This window comes from Bolinopsis microptera, chromosome 10 (genome assembly GCF_026151205.1).
Source record: "Bolinopsis microptera isolate Bmic1 chromosome 10, MBARI_Bmic_1.0, whole genome shotgun sequence".
NCBI lineage: Eukaryota > Metazoa > Ctenophora > Tentaculata > Lobata > Bolinopsidae > Bolinopsis > Bolinopsis microptera.
The window spans coordinates 9,515,691-9,533,512 of NC_087081.1; the positions used below are offsets into that span (position 1 = coordinate 9,515,691).

A 17,822-nucleotide genomic window follows, 5' to 3' on the forward strand; every position below is an offset into this window, starting at 1 on the left:
TGGTATATAATTCAGGTGAAATTAGAAATATGTTGGATTTTTGTGTCGTCGCTTTTAAATTGTGCCTCGAATCACTTTGTAAAAGTTTACTGTAATAAATTAAAATGGAAATTTACTAGTTTGGATATTATTACGCTTATTTTACATTTTGATTAATTATGCAAATTTCTCTGCAAGAAAAATGTACTTATACTTATGCGGCCAGGTTATCATTTTTACTTTCACTTTTATATTTTACATGAATTAGTGCACTTTTAGAAGTTCGTTAGTATATTTTGAAAATTTGCAACTTTAACTTGAACATGCACATGAAAGCGACCATTTTATCATTTCATTTGAATTTTGGTGTGGTTGATTCATGTTTATTAGATTAACAAACTTGGCACATTATATTAACGTGGTAAATACATGAGAATTCATTATCTTGGATTTGATATTATCTAAGTCTTATATGTTATAGCATAGATATATGACTTATTGCATTCGAGCTTTTCATTTAGAATTAAAAGAAGTCCTTCATATTACTATATTATAGAGCTGCATGTTGTGGAATGTGTACAGTGTACTGTGTACACCTTCCATCCCATTACGTAATGATCAATAAATGTTATAAATTTGTTGTGTTGTAATACTAATAAGTTATAATTAATACTCTAATTAGTTTATGACACGAGTTATTTAAATTTTAGCTGAATGTTCTTCAAATTCTATGGATAATAATTTTGTTTAATGATTGTGGTTAAGACAAATTGGCACTCTACACTCTACAGCTTGTCAACAAAAATATTAGTCCGTTTATTAGCCTGCAGGATACCTGCACAGATTGCAAAGATCAATCTCTGATTGCATATTACTGCTTTAAAAGATGATGTGCCTCATTTATTGTTGTACTCTGTAAAATTTTAAAAGTATTGCCTTGAAGACGTGGGCAGCACAGGCACAGTGCAGTTAACATTTCTTAACGCTATATTTTAGCGATTGCACACCTCGGTTGCATGCTTAAATTCCCAAAAATAGCTTGCTGAAAGCACCACCAAATTCTGCATTATTACATAAATTATGTAATCATGTCGTTAAATAAATCAGGAAATGATGCGGTGGTATAAGTAAACCTCACGTACTGTTGTTAATATGTCGTCAGAGCGATTACACTTAAATTTGAATTAGCACAAGGAAGTGGTATATTAGCTAATTCTGCCAAAATACAAAACCTGTTCAGTGCACAAATAAATGAGAATGTGGTTTGCAGCGTCACGTACCGTCTAGCTATAATGATTTCTATGTGGCTATCTTATTTCTCTCCTAGTGAACATACGAAAATGTATTTTTATTTGAAGCAGTTTTGATATCATTACAACGTGACACGTTACCATCAACATGGCAACTTCTAATTCGTGTGAAGATATGTCGAGGCACGTGTATATCTTAATTTAATTATCATTTCTAAAATTTTCTATTGTAATAATCATCTTTTGTAATAAACATTTTTTATGTAATCACCTATTCTAATTAACTTAACAATTCTCTAATACTTTATGATAGAGGGCCAATAATTTGATAGTGGGCCAATAATTGGATTTGATATTATCAACGCAATTATAGCTTGCCAAGAATTTCGAATTTCCTGTTTGCTGCCAATGGTTTCAATTCGTCGCTGTATCAGTCCAAGAGCTAATTTTAAATAATCTCCTGAAAACAAGCCGGCCAATAATTGGATTTGATATTATCAACTTGCCAAGAATTTCGAATTTTCCTGTTTGCAATTTAACAAAACCGCACAATACAACAATTATCACCGATTTCAATTTTACTATTCTACAAAGAAATTGTTTCTGTTTATCTCTTTAAAGCCGTTCTGTGGTCGCTGTATCAGTTAAAATTTTAAATCATCTCCTAAAAACAAGCTCATTCATCTATTCATGAACAATATTTGATTGGTTTGTTGTTTTACCATAACGTTTGGTAAGATAGACCGTCCTAAAGGACTCTACTTTATTGTTAAGAGTAAGACTACTAGACTGTAAAACCCAGTATACACATCTGTTCATGCACACTTAATTGACCAATTAAATCGTTAAGTGATTATCTCCAGCGTTTATCAAACTCTATATCATGTAGTGCAGACTATACCGGTGTTCAACCTTTGTTCAAATCAGTATAGGCCGCCCATAAAACATATGGCACTTGCAGTTACTCAGGACTTCAGGAGATTTTATAATGATCATGGTCATTATTATTGTGTATGTTGAAAGAATGCTCATGTTTGCGTGAAGTTGGTAAAGTTAAGCTAGTCTTTAGGATTAAAACATTTACTTATTTAAAATTCACACATACAATTATCAAACTAACAATTCACGCTCTGCTTCTCTTGTTCTTAAAGAAGTTTCTGATCTGCTTCTCAGTTAGTCCAGTATTCTCTCTCAGCATGCTGATAGTCTCCTGGGAAGGGGTTCTCTCTCTTTTGAAGACAGCTAGTAGAAGGGACCTTGCGTTGTCGTCAAAGTGGTTGTTGCTCTGGAACTTCACTGATGAGATGGTTGATGGAAGAGGGTTCGACTTCCTCAATCGATACTTCTGAGTGGGCATCAGGTGTCGTTTGCAGGAAGATATCTTGTAGAGCTCGTAAAGACAATTGTAGAAGAGTTTCTGGAGATGAGGGTGATCTGAGGAAGGGAAGTAGGTGACGGAGAGGTAAGACTTAAGCTCGTCGAACTGCTGTTCATCGTACAGGGACTGTGCAGTGATTGCCTGGTCGGACAGGTTTGTTGAAGACGGGGAGCTAGCAGGTAAAGTACTCGGAGAAGGACAGGGAGATCTGTATGAGCTCTGGAGAGGGGGAAGGATAGGCATATCCACATCAGGGTTCGCTGGGAGTTGTGTCAGAGCTGGAACTTCCGAAGAGGAAGTCTCAGATCCAGTGAATGTCTCCACTACTGGAACAGTGAAAATACTTGGGGCGCAGTTGGTGATATTCTGGCAACTTGAAGGTAGTTCCTGCTCAGGGAAAGTGAAAATGAAGGATATAGGGATGGACCAGGATAGGTAGAAAGAGCTCACTGGAACCGGTTCTGGTAGGTCGTTCACGGAGGTGAAATCTTGGTAAGTAGGGTAGTTGAAAGATTCCATGATAATGATTGAATATGTTTCAGTTGCAATTGAAAGTTAACACTGTTATTGAGATTGTAATCGTAATTGATGTCTTGTGTTAATCTGGCTATTGTTATATACTCTGGGTAAGCTGCCCATCTAAATTTCCAACAAGGCTTGACACCAATATGTTCATGGCCCATATTCCCTCTTCTATTGACTGTTACAAGCATGCCGTATGGGGAGCTCAAATGCTTGTTTATACTTTTGTATTAGAACTGGTGTCAACAATCAGCAAACCAGTCCAGTGCGGTTAAACCACTGAGAATTAGTGATCCTAAGCTGTAAATAACTTGACATATTGTAAAACTCTAGTGCCTGGTACGGCTGGCTAACCTTAGGTCATGAAGTGATCTGAGCATTAAGTACGTCATTGTACGTCATCAAGTAATTAACATGAGTAGCTCTGACATTTAAGAACCAATTAACACAGATTATGCACAACTAAGAACCAACAGAGAAATTTGGAGTAGGTCGGCATGTTGATAGAATGCGGTACTTTTGTTTTATATTCAATCTTCCAATGTTTATACCTAAGATCTAGGTATCAAAGTTAACACCTGATCGGCTTAGGTACCAATCCCCTTGCATACCTTCTCACGTCCCTTCACTCCCTTGATACGAGAACAGCCCGTTTAAATTCTGCTGATGGGGGCCGACTCAGTGCCATACCCCAACGTCTACCACTGACTGGTACATGCCTGTCATGCATAGATTTTCTCAATACGAGCCTAACCATATTAAAACGTGACCATTTTGGCGGAAGTAGGGCAGTTCACATATAAAATAAAAGGGCTATGTATGGTTTATCGTATATCAGGAATTTTTGAGGAATACACTTCTGAAGTGTCCCCCTTTTCTTGCAGAATTCGCCACATTTTTTCGCCACCAAGTGACCTAGACAGACATGACAGAGGAGTCCATCCAAGAAGATACGACTTTACTTTGCTACCTTTTTGCTTTTTTGGCTTTCATAGCTAATTTATTTGTTAGATAATGCAGAATACATGTATGTTATCTCTGATTTGTTGATGAATGCAGTGCTCAGTCTTCAAACAAAGCTTCTTAGATTATTCTTCTATCAAGATGGCGTAAACTTATATAGTTTTACAGTATGAATGGTGTAAAATAAAGTTAAATTATGACAGTATTTTATCGGTAAGTTTTAGTCGGATTATGTTAAGATGATAGTTTAGTTAGAGAATTAAGCCAGCTAAAGTAATATTATTTGTCGTTAGCTGCTGTATTTTCATTGATTTGCTTTTTGTTGCAGCTGTGCAATCATTAGTCGTTAAGTCGAAATATAATGATTTTGCGGCAATTTTGTTAAAGAATATTATCAAAGTCTATCATAAAAAGAGCCATTCATAGCATTCAAACGTCGTTAGTTTTTAAAAGCATTCAGATAGTCGAAAAAGTTGGTTTCTTTTGTTTCCGATAAGACATTATCTTAATAGCAGAGGATAAATGACTTGTTAAGATTTGTTGAATAATATTTTATAGCTTTGTTTACTGATCGTTATGGGTATTCAAATGGATATCATTTAAGTATATAAATAACTGGTATATAAATTATACTGCTCACTGATTTTCAGGTTGGCGGACCAAATTCCTAACGGACCGAATCCTTTATCCTTCCCGCTTACCTAACTTAGTATTAACCGCAACCGTACCCGTGATCTTAACCTAATCCCCTAACCCTGTCATACTAGTGCAAGTTAAGAAGTGTCCGCTTACCTTCACTAGTCCAGGAAGCTTAATTAATTGATATATAGTGTTTCTATGACGATTTAAGCTTCCTTCAAATTGTCTTATCTGTTCTAGAACAGAGAGTGCAGTAAAAACAGTAAACACCATACAGATGATTGGGCGACATCTGTCCGACAGCGACATCTGTCCGAAAGCTGAATTAGGGATTTCGGACAGATGTCGCTGTCGGACAGGAGTCGTTTTTGGCGACATCTGTCCGAATTTCGGATCATATTGTAATTTCGGTTCACATTCGTATTTCACAAGCTCACGGGTAATCTCGTGACCTTCTAAAGCTGATGTGATCCCTTAAGATCTGATCATCGATACGTGATTGAGAACAGGATCGTGCTAGCCGTACCCTAACAAGCTGTCGATCACATCACAGGACATGAGTACATAAGGCTGTAGGACTATTGAGCGGTGGACTGTTGAGCGTAGGACTGTAGGTCGGTGAAGGTCGGAAGTAGGACTGTAGAGCGGTGTCAATCGCCAGGGTAGGACTCTAGAGCGGCCGCCCTTATAGATCTCACAACATGAGGACTTTAGAGCGGCACGATCCTAAAATAAGGACTGTAGAGCGGTGGACTGTTGAGCGGTGGACTGTAGGCCGGTGAAGGTCGGAAGTAGGACTGCAGAGCGGCCCTCCCTTATAGATCCCATAACACGAGGACTCTAGAGCGGTACCCTCCTATAACATGAGGACTCTATAGCGGTTGAAAATTTGAAGATTGAACACTCAACGAAGCTAAGTTATACATTGTAACTCGTGAATGAATATGATCATGACATTCTAGGATGATAACTTTATTGAAGAGTCATGGAGTTAATGAACATTTTCATTTACTTATTATATGATGCGCCTACTAAGGGTCATGGAGAGTCATGGAGTCAATGAACATTTTCATTTACTTATTATAAATATTTCATTACTAATATTATAGTGTAACTTAATTTAAGATTATTGGTCGGTCTCAACGTCTTCCAAATGATTGAAATAAATTCTTCTGCTACTCAAAAATGTAAAACGTGTCTTCGGTATTTTAGTGAACTGTTCGTATCAATGTGATTTCGCTGACGCTAAGCAGAGTACCGATCAAGTTCGTGCAGATCATTTAGGAATGAGGATCGCATCGCGTGACGCTTTAGCGCCTACTAAGGATATCTAATGTTCATTAATCTGGTGACGGGACTGATTCAGATCCCATCGCAGTGCGATATCTTGTTAGGATTTCGAAGGTATGGTATAAATATCACGGAGTATCCAGTTTTCTTAAATAAAGTTATCATCCTAGAATGTCATGACCATAATCAATCACGAGTTACAATGTATAACTTAGCTTCGTTGAGTGTTCAATCTTCAAATTTTCAACCGCTATAGAGTCCTCATGTTATGGGATCTATAAGGGAGGGCCGCTCTGCAGTCCTACTTCCGACCTTCACCGGCCTACAGTCCACCGCTCAACAGTCCACCGCTCTACAGTCCTCATTTTAGGATCGTGCCGCTCTAAAGTCCTCATGTTGTGAGATCTATAAGGGCGGCCGCTCTAGAGTCCTACCCTGGCGATTTGACACCGCTCTACAGTCCTACTTCCGACCTTCACCGACCTACAGTCCTACGCTCAACAGTCCACCGCTCAATAGTCCTGCTCCCGTACATATAGGACAGCAGTATGGAGATCACTTATAGCAATCCACAATGGCAACCAATCTTCAGTTTATCCCTGGACGCAAACAAGGCTCGGAGAAACCTGTCCTAAATGGCTTCAGATACGTCTTCGACAAGCGAAGAGACGACACCTCCTACTGGAAATGTTCGGATTTCCGAAAGGGTTGCAGAGCCCACATCCGTACCGTGGACAGACAACTGATCAGGAAGGCTTCTGGTGGAGATCAACCGACGAAGCTGCACAGATGAGGAGTCCTCGCTCATCCAACATCGCAGAAGGTTGGCATCACGGATTCCATTCAATGCTGTCCTGCTCGAAGCCCACAATTTGGAAGTTCCTTGATTGCCTTAAAGCAGAACAACCCCTTACAGACGTGAAGAAAACCAAAAGAGACGGGCGGGAACTACCTGAGCCACGTGCACCCAAATGGATCCGTTATGATCGACAACTTCAAAGAATTGTAGATGATTACGACAACTACAGCAATCCTATGGATTTCCTTTCATCCTAGAATGTCATGACCATAATCAATCACGAGTTACAATGTATAACTTAGCTTCGTTGAGTGTTCAATCTTCAAATTTTCAACCGCTATAGAGTCCTCATGTTATGGGATCTATAAGGGAGGGCCGCTCTGCAGTCCTACTTCCGACCTTCACCGGCCTACAGTCCACCGCTCAACAGTCCACCGCTCTACAGTCCTCATTTTAGGATCGTGCCGCTCTAAAGTCCTCATGTTGTGAGATCTATAAGGGCGGCCGCTCTAGAGTCCTACCCTGGCGATTTGACACCGCTCTACAGTCCTACTTCCGACCTTCACCGACCTACAGTCCTACGCTCAACAGTCCACCGCTCAATAGTCCTGCTCCCGTACATATAGGACAGCAGTATGGAGATCACTTATAGCAATCCACAATGGCAACCAATCTTCAGTTTATCCCTGGACGCAAACAAGGCTCGGAGAAACCTGTCCTAAATGGCTTCAGATACGTCTTCGACAAGCGAAGAGACGACACCTCCTACTGGAAATGTTCGGATTTCCGAAAGGGTTGCAGAGCCCACATCCGTACCGTGGACAGACAACTGATCAGGAAGGCTTCTGGTGGAGATCAACCGACGAAGCTGCACAGATGAGGAGTCCTCGCTCATCCAACATCGCAGAAGGTTGGCATCACGGATTCCATTCAATGCTGTCCTGCTCGAAGCCCACAATTTGGAAGTTCCTTGATTGCCTTAAAGCAGAACAACCCCTTACAGACGTGAAGAAAACCAAAAGAGACGGGCGGGAACTACCTGAGCCACGTGCACCCAAATGGATCCGTTATGATCGACAACTTCAAAGAATTGTAGATGATTACGACAACTACAGCAACCCTATGGATTTCCTTAAAGCTATCGGAAATTTGACTATGCTTTAGATTTGATTATGTGATATTGTATTATATTGAATTAATTTATAACATTTAAATAACATTGAAACTATTGTCCAATTTATCGACATCAAATTAAAATAAACTGTGGTAGTAAACTATAGCTCAGATCATATCTCAAATTGGACATGTTACGTATACAATTTAGCAAGTACCTAACAGTTTAGATCATGTCTTTAATTGGAAATGTTCACAATTTCGGACAGATGTCGTTTTTTTTTGGTACCCTGATTCGGACAGATGTCGCTGTCGGACAGATGTCGCTGTCGGACAGGAGTCGTGTTACCATACAGATCGGGTGTTACAACAATTAATTATTGTAACACAGTTATAACAATTAATTATTGTTAATACTGACAGATTGCCTGGTAAAGTCACCATCAAGTCCACAAGACAGGTGACTAATTAAGGGAATCAAGATAATTACTGGCGGGAATATAATTATCTAGACACTTATAATCACAATTCTTCAGAACCAGGTTCGTCTCAGTCTTCACTTTAACAATAACTAAGAAGGACCTATTAAGATTTTTGGCTTTTGCAGGTTTGAAGATTAGAACATTTCAGTGGCTTGAAATTTAGTTCGATTAAATTGGAGTTGTTATTTGGAATATTATATCGATCATTTTTCCGTAGAAATGTGGGTTATAACTTAATTGTTCATCTACTGCAGACAGCAATATTTTTATTGTACTCATTACACAATCTCATAATGCGTTACGTACCGTATGCATATTTAGGACCAAAGACCAGATAACCTAACTGCAGTAACACTAACGAACGTCTGCTCGGAAATGACCGTCTAGTTTGTTTGTTCAGAAGTTTGTCCCTAGTCCCTTATCCCTACAGAAACTGCACATGTGCGAATACACACACGTCTAGTTAGTAGATAGTACAATAAATCTATCGCGTGACCTAATAAACCTAATACATGATTATACATAATATGTGTAAATGTATTTTGTTGGTTACGATGATATGATCGCATAATTTATTGTAAATTCGTTGTATTTCAGTATTATTAGTGCTGTTCAATACAAATTAAAACGAGCCCCCCCCCCCCCCCGCCCCCTTCATGTTATGGAGCCAGGCTAATTAGGAGTAGTACTGGCTTTTACCCGCTTAAAACGTTTCCATCACGTTACATAATACTCAATAAATGAAATAGATTCGTAGTGTTGCAATTAATTTAAATGATGTTCTTATATGATTGCATAATTTATTGTCAATTTGTTTTATTTCAGTATTATGTAATGGGATGGACGCGTTTCACAAGCTGTGTAACCAGTCCACGCCCTGGCTCTATTATAAAAGAAGAATTGTTTCACTTCTAGATAAAAAGCTCCATCTTCTTATTGCTTGCTTTATTTTTGGCAGTACTCGAGTACTTTACTGCTATAATGTCTTCACTACAACCAGGAAAGCCTGATATTAGGCTTCCATAGCTTCGAAAATGTATTTAAATTCTGTGTTTTTAAATTTAGTTCAATTAATGGCCGATGAAATGTATCTACGTTAGATAGTGTACCTACGTGATGTAGCTTCTTGTCGACTGGCAGCTCACGTACTACCGAATTAACTTCCATATTCCATTGTTACTCCAGTATCATTATGTTATTATTCTATTAAAATTGCTTTCCTTGGCCTTGCTTTCCTTGGCCTTTTATGTTGTAGTTAATTTTGGAAGCTTATATTGGCTCTATGTTTATACCTAGTTATTATCATTCTAATTGAATCTTTGTTGGACAAGTTGTTTTTTGTTTTCTAATTAACCATACCTCACACCATAGTGTTCATCACTGATAAAATAGCTAACTATCCTTGTATGCTGTAGCCTATTTTAGCATTAATTGCTGTAGCCTTACATTCTACATATAAGCATATATTACGCAACAATATAGTTTCATATTTCCGGTCAAATATGTTCCTCCACCATCTTCATAATAGACCATCACGACTCCATTATTGCCAATTTGGACGACTTGTAATGGTAAAATTGGATTGTTAATAACAATTAGCAGTATCAGTAAAAAGAAGCTATCAGTATCAGCTTATCAGGTTTTCTGAAGGTATAGCTGCTCTGATAATAACTATTTCATGCTTAAAGCGATCTAGTGATCTGATATTTTTTGACATTTCGTTTTTTGAACAAATGTTGTCAGGCGATAGGTTGCATTTATATAATTATATATTATACATGTAGTTATATACATGAAGTGAAATACGTGTAGTGAAATATAACGTGTATTAAAATACGTGTAGTGAAATATAACGTGTATTAAAATACGTGTAGTGAAATATAACGTGTATTGAAATACGTGTAGTGAAATATAACGTGTATTGAAATACGTGTAGTGAAATATAACGTGTATTGAAATAAGTGTAGTGAAATATAACGTGTATTAAAATACGTGTAGTGAAATATAACGTGTATTAAAATACGTGTAGTGAAATATAACGTGTATTGAAATACGTGTAGTGAAATATAACGTGTATTGAAATACGTGTAGTGAAATATAACGTGTATTGAAATACGTGTAGTTAGAGTGTGTTTAGAGCTCCTAATATGGAAGCTGATATACTTCTCTTCTGAAATCTCTGTATGGAGTTGTATATCGTAGAGAGTTTAAATACAGAGTACCTTCTAAAGAGAGTTGTTTGTTCGTAGAGTATAAACAATAGGACACCCACTTTATATTATACGGAGAGAAGTGATTTTCTCTTTTTGCTTTCGAGAGTGCCGTCTTTTGATTCATGACTCCCCCAATTTTGTCCTCGTCGGTCGTTCTATTGTTTCCGCGATTATCTGGAAACCACTGATGATACAGTTGAAAATTTAGCAGTGCCTATTTCGAGAATACTTCTACCGGAGAATGTCTTGGTGCAGGATAAACGATGCTACTATCTCATCTCCAGTGCATTGTGCTCAGTTGGACAAAGTATCAGTATCGCTCCGGTGATTGACCCTTAATTGGTGCCAGTAATAGCAATCATGTGGGTGATCTCGTATCACAAACCCCTGGAGTTTGTACCCTGTACATTCCAACGAACCAATGCAGTCGATTAAAGCTATAATTACCGACTACCGTTATTCTGTTATTCCGTTAACTCTTTACATTTACAGGCTGTAAATGGCAGATGATAAGAAAATATGAACTTGAAGTGCTTGCAATGACTACAATTTGTTACGGATAAAGTAAGCCTATAACTCTATCTCTCCATAATGTTTCGATATCATATGCATATTCCCATTTATTAAGTGGCGGCGGGATGTCGTTTGATCCGGATCGTACTACTACTTGCTAACTTGCTTACTTGGTACTGCGCTTACCGATACCAATTTTTTTCGCATTTCATTTTATGATCATGTTTGTTGTTTATTCTTCAGAACAAGCTTCCTTATAAGAGTCTAAGAGTATAACGGTCTTGCTGCTTTAGTTTATTTCATGCAACGCTATCCCGAATGAGATTCAAACTCGAGTATTTTCTTACATAAGAGTTAACAGAGCCATGTTTTAATTCGAAACGAAAATCTCGAATAGACAGATTCAGTAACTGTAGCAATATAGTGTATCCTGAGCCTAGCTACAGTCCAGACAGCTTGTAAGACGTTAAACACAACATAATATTACAAGCTGGGAGCATTTATAGCTAAGAGAACAACTCCACCAAATCATTGGTACTGTCTGAACTTGAACCTGCACTGCAACTGTACAGACAATGATCGAGAAGAGGAGAGAGAGCGCAATAATCACACACAGATCTATCAGATCATTTTCCATCCACTAACTCCGCAAGCAATCATCTCTACTCCGCAAACGATCAAGAATACTCCTCAAAATCCGCAAAGAAAGTCGATAATTTCTTCTCTACACGACATGTAATGAGAGAGAACGCGTCTGCTTGTGTCTCATCCTCACGAGACCACTCCTCTACTAAAATTAACTGAACGTCTAGTGCGAGGTTTGCTCTGGGCGGGTAATCATACCCCACCCTTCTCCACTCTTCTCCTCTCATTAGGATTCCTCTTACATATCCAGTACAATGGAAGATTGTTGGCGGAAATAGTCATTATCCAGCATGCAGCACTGAACACCCACTGAAACTCTGCTGGACAATGATCCTGATTTCATCCGGTAATTGGTCACATAGCGTGGCACGGCTGATCTTGCCGTGTAGTCATATCTGGGGAGTGAGAGGTGTTAAGTATAACTGGTTGGGTATATGATCGCGGGGGATGTGATGTTCTGAGTTACAAATACAATGTGTGTTATACATGCAACTACTCAGTACTCATTTGCTCTTTTGCTCTCCGTTTAGGAACGCTACTATTACTATTGTTGAATAGGAGTTAAGGCTTTTGTCAACTTTGCTTTTTTGCAACTACAAACTTTGTTTGATATTATATTCGACTACGTTCGAACCTGCAATTTTAAAAACCTTCAACGGCGCGTGTTACGCCCTAACGTTGCTCTAAGTCTATCCGTTCAGTTGCTAACAGCTACGAAAACCCTAACCCTAACTTATAAAACTAATTCAAAACTGGAGGGGAAAATGTTGGGGTATGTCCTCTTTCCCCAACTTTTTGTCCCTATTCTGTTAATTCTATCCTCCAAGTCCATACCTTGCGGTAGTTATTTTCAGACAGGGGTGCTAGACAGTTAGACATCCTACTCCTAGGATGATACAAGCGCCCTGCCACTATATACTAACGATCCCCTCCTGTAACCACCGTCTTAAATTGAGGCCATGATGTCGCCAGGGTAAACGTTAACCTGCTCACTTCGTTAACTTGCTCAGCTGTATGTCGTTTGATATGTAACTGGGTACAATAGATCTGAATGTTAGGGGTGACCGGTGAGTTGAACCATACCGACACGTGACAGGGTTTAACCATCAGCAATTCCACTGTTGGTCAATCAAAACCCAGAGTCAAGCTGTCACGTGTAGAAACAAGTCCCGTGTAGAAACAAGTCACGTGTAGAAACAAGTCTCCTCACCACCAGTATATCTATCAGAATTCTTGAGATTTTAACAATTTGATTCGTTTAGAGTCGATCGTGATGTTAAATCCTGAATATTTCACAATTGTCAAGTCATTTAAGATCGTGAAGATATAGAATTACTAGAAGTGCAAAACATCGTACATTTGTGTTGACTTTTGTGAACAATGATATACTGTGCGTTTAATCCTTTTAATGGAGAGCATGGATCTCGTTCCATGCCAAAGAGTACAGTTTGGGTTATGTCCATGGAATTCTCAGATTTGTCATAATTAAGTTAATTACAGTGATTAGTGATATCAAAACCGCTTGTTCGGATATGAAGGCTAGTGACTAAGCGTAAGATTTTATAATTGACCTGAATTAAATTAATTACGGCAAATTCCAACATTCATTTAAATTTCCGAAGCTGGAGAATCAACGACCAGGTTCTTCTCTGTTTAATTTTTTATGTATAATTTCGACTTTGATGTTAGCCGCAAAATCAACGTTTAACATCTTTAAGCTTATTCCACCCAATTAATGTATCAATGTTTCAAACAGGTTTTTTGAGAATTTCGATTTTGAAGCTCCTTCATCATAGATTATGATACCTTGTGGTTAATCCTTAAACCATAAGGGTTATTGGTTCGGATTCTCGTCAACACGCTGTTCGTATAAGAAGAATAATCATCAGACTAAGGAGCAATCAGCCTCGGTGTTGACGGCATCTAATAATAAATAGTTGTTTGGCTGTTATTGTTTACCATAATCGACAAAAGATGAGGAATGTTCCGATCGTTTTACCTCCATAAGCATACAAATTTCAATAACAGTGGGTATTGCGATTCAGTAATAAATATGTGATGTGCTTAACCTGTTGAACACTATTAATTCATCGTTCAAGAAAAGATGGTCATAATTTAGAAAAGAAGAACCTAAACGTAGGATGTGTAAAGGGTAAGATGAAGAACTTTACCATCAGTTTCATTCTCAATAAGTAATTTTTAACCATATTTTCAGTAACACTTCTTCTTAGCGTCCTGATAAAAAGAAATGAGTGACTGATAAGGGAAATGCTTACCTTCGTGACATGAGAGGATGGGTAACCTCGCTGCTATTATTCGTTATCTCCTGTTACCATGGTTACTGTCTCACTGATGAGGAGCTTAAGGTGGTTCGGGATGCGGTGATTAACAGACCTAACCTTGTTATAAATGGTATTCAGTTGTCTCAGGTGAGCAATTGTGTTTGTACCATTTTGAAAACGTATGATGCTGAAAGTTTTGAAAACTAATTGCGGAGGACAGTGGAAATTGTTTTTATTTTCAATTGGAAAGTGTTTCGTTACGATCCACTATGATTTAAAATAATTTAGTTATATTTTAACAGTACAGTCTAGTGGAACTGTCTTAATACATCATATTTCTGTTATGTAACCAACACCTCTTCCTTCAGCTGGAGATGAAAGAAGAGAATGCTGGAAGGCTGTCGTTTAGAACTAACAGTAAACCTGGCTACATAGAACCCGACAAGTCGGGCTATCCGGTGGATAAAGATGTCCAACTTAATGTAAGTACCTGATAGGTGTACAGCTGCTGCTTTTTAAGATTATTATTTGTATCACGTGCATCCAATGGAACAATTATACAAGTTTAGAAGTTTTCACTTATCGCAATTTATTAACAAATCATACTATGATAAGCTCCTGCACCTTCAGATACCCAAGTTCCCGATGTACGGTGACAGGTCTAGTTGCCTCCCCACGGGGGAGCCCGTGGGAATAACAATACTGGGAACTTTGATATACTCCGTGTCTCTTGCCCTTCCAGGTAAACGAAAACGAAGTGAAAGTGAAAGTGAAAGTGAAAGTGAAAGTGAACATATGTACATTGTATATGTTTCCAGGAATATATAGAATACAAGGGCGATGAAATCATGTTACATGTCTGACCGCGCTTAGAATTCTTCACGGTTTAATATCAGCTGCATGTCTTTCAAGCTGACAGCTGTATACATCATTTACTCGTGTTCTAGAAATTGATGACATATTTCTGACACTCCAATACTCAGGCTGCCCCCAAGCAGATGAGCCAGTGATCGGGGACGGTATCCCAGATGGGGTGAAAGAACCTGATTTTGATGAGTGTGGAGGTCAAGTGGGAGAGAATAGAACGTATCGGGTTTACACTTGGAGTGACTGTTTTGAAACTCTCACTTGTTCCGAGCCTTCCGGAATGATTGGTGAATATTGTTTGATAGTTTTAGTCCAAATATTTCTGCTGCGAGCACATGAACGTTCTATATGGCGAGATTTCTATCAAATTCGATCCCTTTCAAAAATATACAATTCTATAGTCGATTTATCAAGGACAATTTCAGGTGTTGCTTTAGATGGTTACCCTATATACGGTCCGATAGACGAAACAGGAAGACAGCTCACGACTGCGGACCTTGACGAGTGTCACGGCAAAGTCTCTGATGGCCAATACAGGTGAGAGCCCCCCCCCCCCCTGGGAGGCTGCAAAATATCGTGAACATCGCAAATTAAAGTCGTTATATAGTATTACAAATGGGAATAAATTCAGTAATAATATCCATGATTATGTAGTTAAATTTAGTGATATTGATAATGAATAATTGAATATTTATTTTAGGTACCACGCGACTGTAGACTACCCTTACTTCATCTCCTGTTTCAAGGGAATTGTTCCCGAGGACGTTGGAATAAGATACCCGATAAAATGCACGTGTCCGTACGATGATACACCTTATATTGACCCTGATAGGATACCCTTTCCCAATTACACAATAGGTATTGTTCTTCTCGGAATCATTCAATTTTAGTTCTTGACCACATTTGTAGGAATATGAAAGCATGCTTACAAGTTAAAGACACGTGTTCTTGTAAAGTGGAAGTGAGATTGAAAAATATAACCCTCCATTACGTTGAATGTATTTGCAACCAATTTGAATTATTATATAAAATGGTCATTTTCAAACATTCCTACATATTCCAGCCTACGAGTGGACGCCCATTTACCGCAATTTATCACTATATCCCTGTCAACTTTGTTCGGGGGTTAGAAAATACAACACAGCTTTCAGTTCGGATTCGTGGCTCAACTATAACAAAGTAAGTTAATTAAAAGTGACAAAATTTATCATCACGGCGCGGCAGCTTGCTAATTTTCGGTTTAATTTCTCCATGTTGATTCCCCACTATTTAGTATTTATCCAGCCATGTTCAAGATCCAATGTTGCATTAAAAACAACTGTTCTGATTTCAGGTAAAGCAGATAGTACAGGTGTGTAACATAACTACAGATAGCAGATTTACTGATGTTATCAAGAGGAGGTTAACTCAAGGCCGGCTACCTCCTGATAAGGAATACAACTATTTTAGATCCCTCAGTAACCCGCATGACAGTTATTTCAAAGGTAGGTGACCCTAGTTTTACAAATTATTTCTTGATCGTTATACATTCTTGTTTTATGATGTCATATTTTTTGCCGACAAGAAAAACAACATTTTTCAGAAAGTCGGTAATTATTTAGAATTGCAATTTAATAACCAACTTGCACCAACCTTTACTTGTAGTATATGAAAATGAAAGTGAAAATGAAAGTGAAAGTGAAAGTGAAAGCGAAAAAATTGAAAGTGAAAGTATATGCTTATTAATGCTTTTCACATTTCTTTCAGAGAACACCTCCCCCAAATCAAAATCAGATGCTCTTGGGCTTACGTGGCGGACATTGGACTTTAAAGCAAACTTCTTTTCGATCTTGTGGGCATATGTAATCTACTGCTTCCTTTGATTTCATATTGCTCTTGTATTTTATAATTTTTTAGTTGGTTCAAATAGGATTAGGAGTGACACAATAAGTAAAGACTATTGTTAAGCATACGCATTTCAGACTGTAACAATGAAATAAAATCGATGACACTGTATATTTTTTTGTTCTCAGGGAATTGATCTCGTGAGAAAAAACAATTATCACGATCAAGGATATTGAATATAAACTTTACTTTTATATTAAACTTCCGATGTACATCAACAACAGCTTAAATGAACTTTATCATAATCAAACTGAATTAAGCATTTGATTCCAAACATGAATAATTTCATACAGCAAGTTACATTTTATGCAATTTTATAATTAATGATTTAATTAGATTATCCTTCTTTTCGACAATTTTTATTTTTAAAACTTTATACATTAATACACAATATGATTGGCATATCGCATTCAACCTTGACATGATTAATCACTCTACACTCGACTGTCACGTGATGTTTTCAGCCCGTTCTCTAGCGCAGTAGCTGGCCGGCCCTGAATAAATATTCGAAACCCTAACCCTCTAATCTGATCCCAACCCTAACCGGCCCTAACCCAATCCCTAACAAAAACATATGCTGAAACTCTAACCCTAACGAGAAATTAGACCAACTTCCTTATAGTTATACGGTCATATCACATGATCGAGACAGTTGTTCACCAATATCTTGCCAGGGGAGCATTTTAACCCTATGTCATGGGGGTGATACTGATTTGGAATCAGCGTCCGAAAATTCATCAATTCAAGTTGTTGATTCACGATGTCAATCCTTCGCAGCTAGGTGAGGCACAGTGGTGCATCTCGCCGATATACCGAAGTGGTTGCGAGAAGAATTATTTGATGCGCGGCGCGACCCAGTAGTGCATCGCGCTACAATTCAAGTTGGTTCATGGTTTCAAGTTCAACTGTCAGGGGCCCTTTTAGAAAAATCTCGAAGATCGAGTGTAGAGTGATTTAGCACGCTCGATTTATAACTCGACAAAAACATATGCACTTGGGTCAA

At 38.2% G+C, this 17,822-nt stretch overlaps 2 protein-coding genes across 2 annotated transcripts; one reads left to right on the forward strand and one right to left on the reverse strand.

The window, feature by feature from the left end:
- Positions 1-2,352: 2,352 nt before the first annotated feature.
- LOC134822171 (homeobox protein ceh-32-like) lies at positions 2,353-3,126 on the reverse strand. Its single transcript, XM_063833085.1, has one exon. It carries the CDS (start codon positions 3,124-3,126, stop codon positions 2,353-2,355), a length of 774 nt encoding a protein of 257 aa, XP_063689155.1.
- Positions 3,127-14,015: 10,889 nt separating this feature from the next.
- On the forward strand, positions 14,016-17,208 carry LOC134822119 (uncharacterized). Its single transcript, XM_063833014.1, has 9 exons — positions 14,016-14,215; positions 14,437-14,550; positions 14,699-14,810; positions 15,052-15,222; positions 15,361-15,472; positions 15,636-15,793; positions 15,999-16,114; positions 16,269-16,419; positions 16,682-17,208. Exons 1-9 carry the CDS (start codon positions 14,072-14,074, stop codon positions 16,795-16,797), a joined length of 1,194 nt encoding a protein of 397 aa, XP_063689084.1. The 5' UTR covers positions 14,016-14,071; the 3' UTR covers positions 16,798-17,208.
- Positions 17,209-17,822: the final 614 nt, after the last annotated feature.

Excerpts from the sequence above, each read along its gene's own strand:
- LOC134822171 (XM_063833085.1), bottom strand. The coding sequence starts at position 3,126 with ATGGAATCTTTCAACTACCCTACTTACCAAGATTTCACCTCCGTGAAC.
- LOC134822119 (XM_063833014.1), top strand. The coding sequence starts at position 14,072 with ATGAGAGGATGGGTAACCTCGCTGCTATTATTCGTTATCTCCTGTTAC. Across the intron at positions 14,551-14,698 it reads ATAAAGATGTCCAACTTAAT|ATACCCAAGTTCCCGATGTA; the intron begins GTAAGTACCTGA and ends CTGCACCTTCAG. Across the intron at positions 15,223-15,360 it reads CGAGCCTTCCGGAATGATTG|GTGTTGCTTTAGATGGTTAC; the intron begins GTGAATATTGTT and ends GGACAATTTCAG.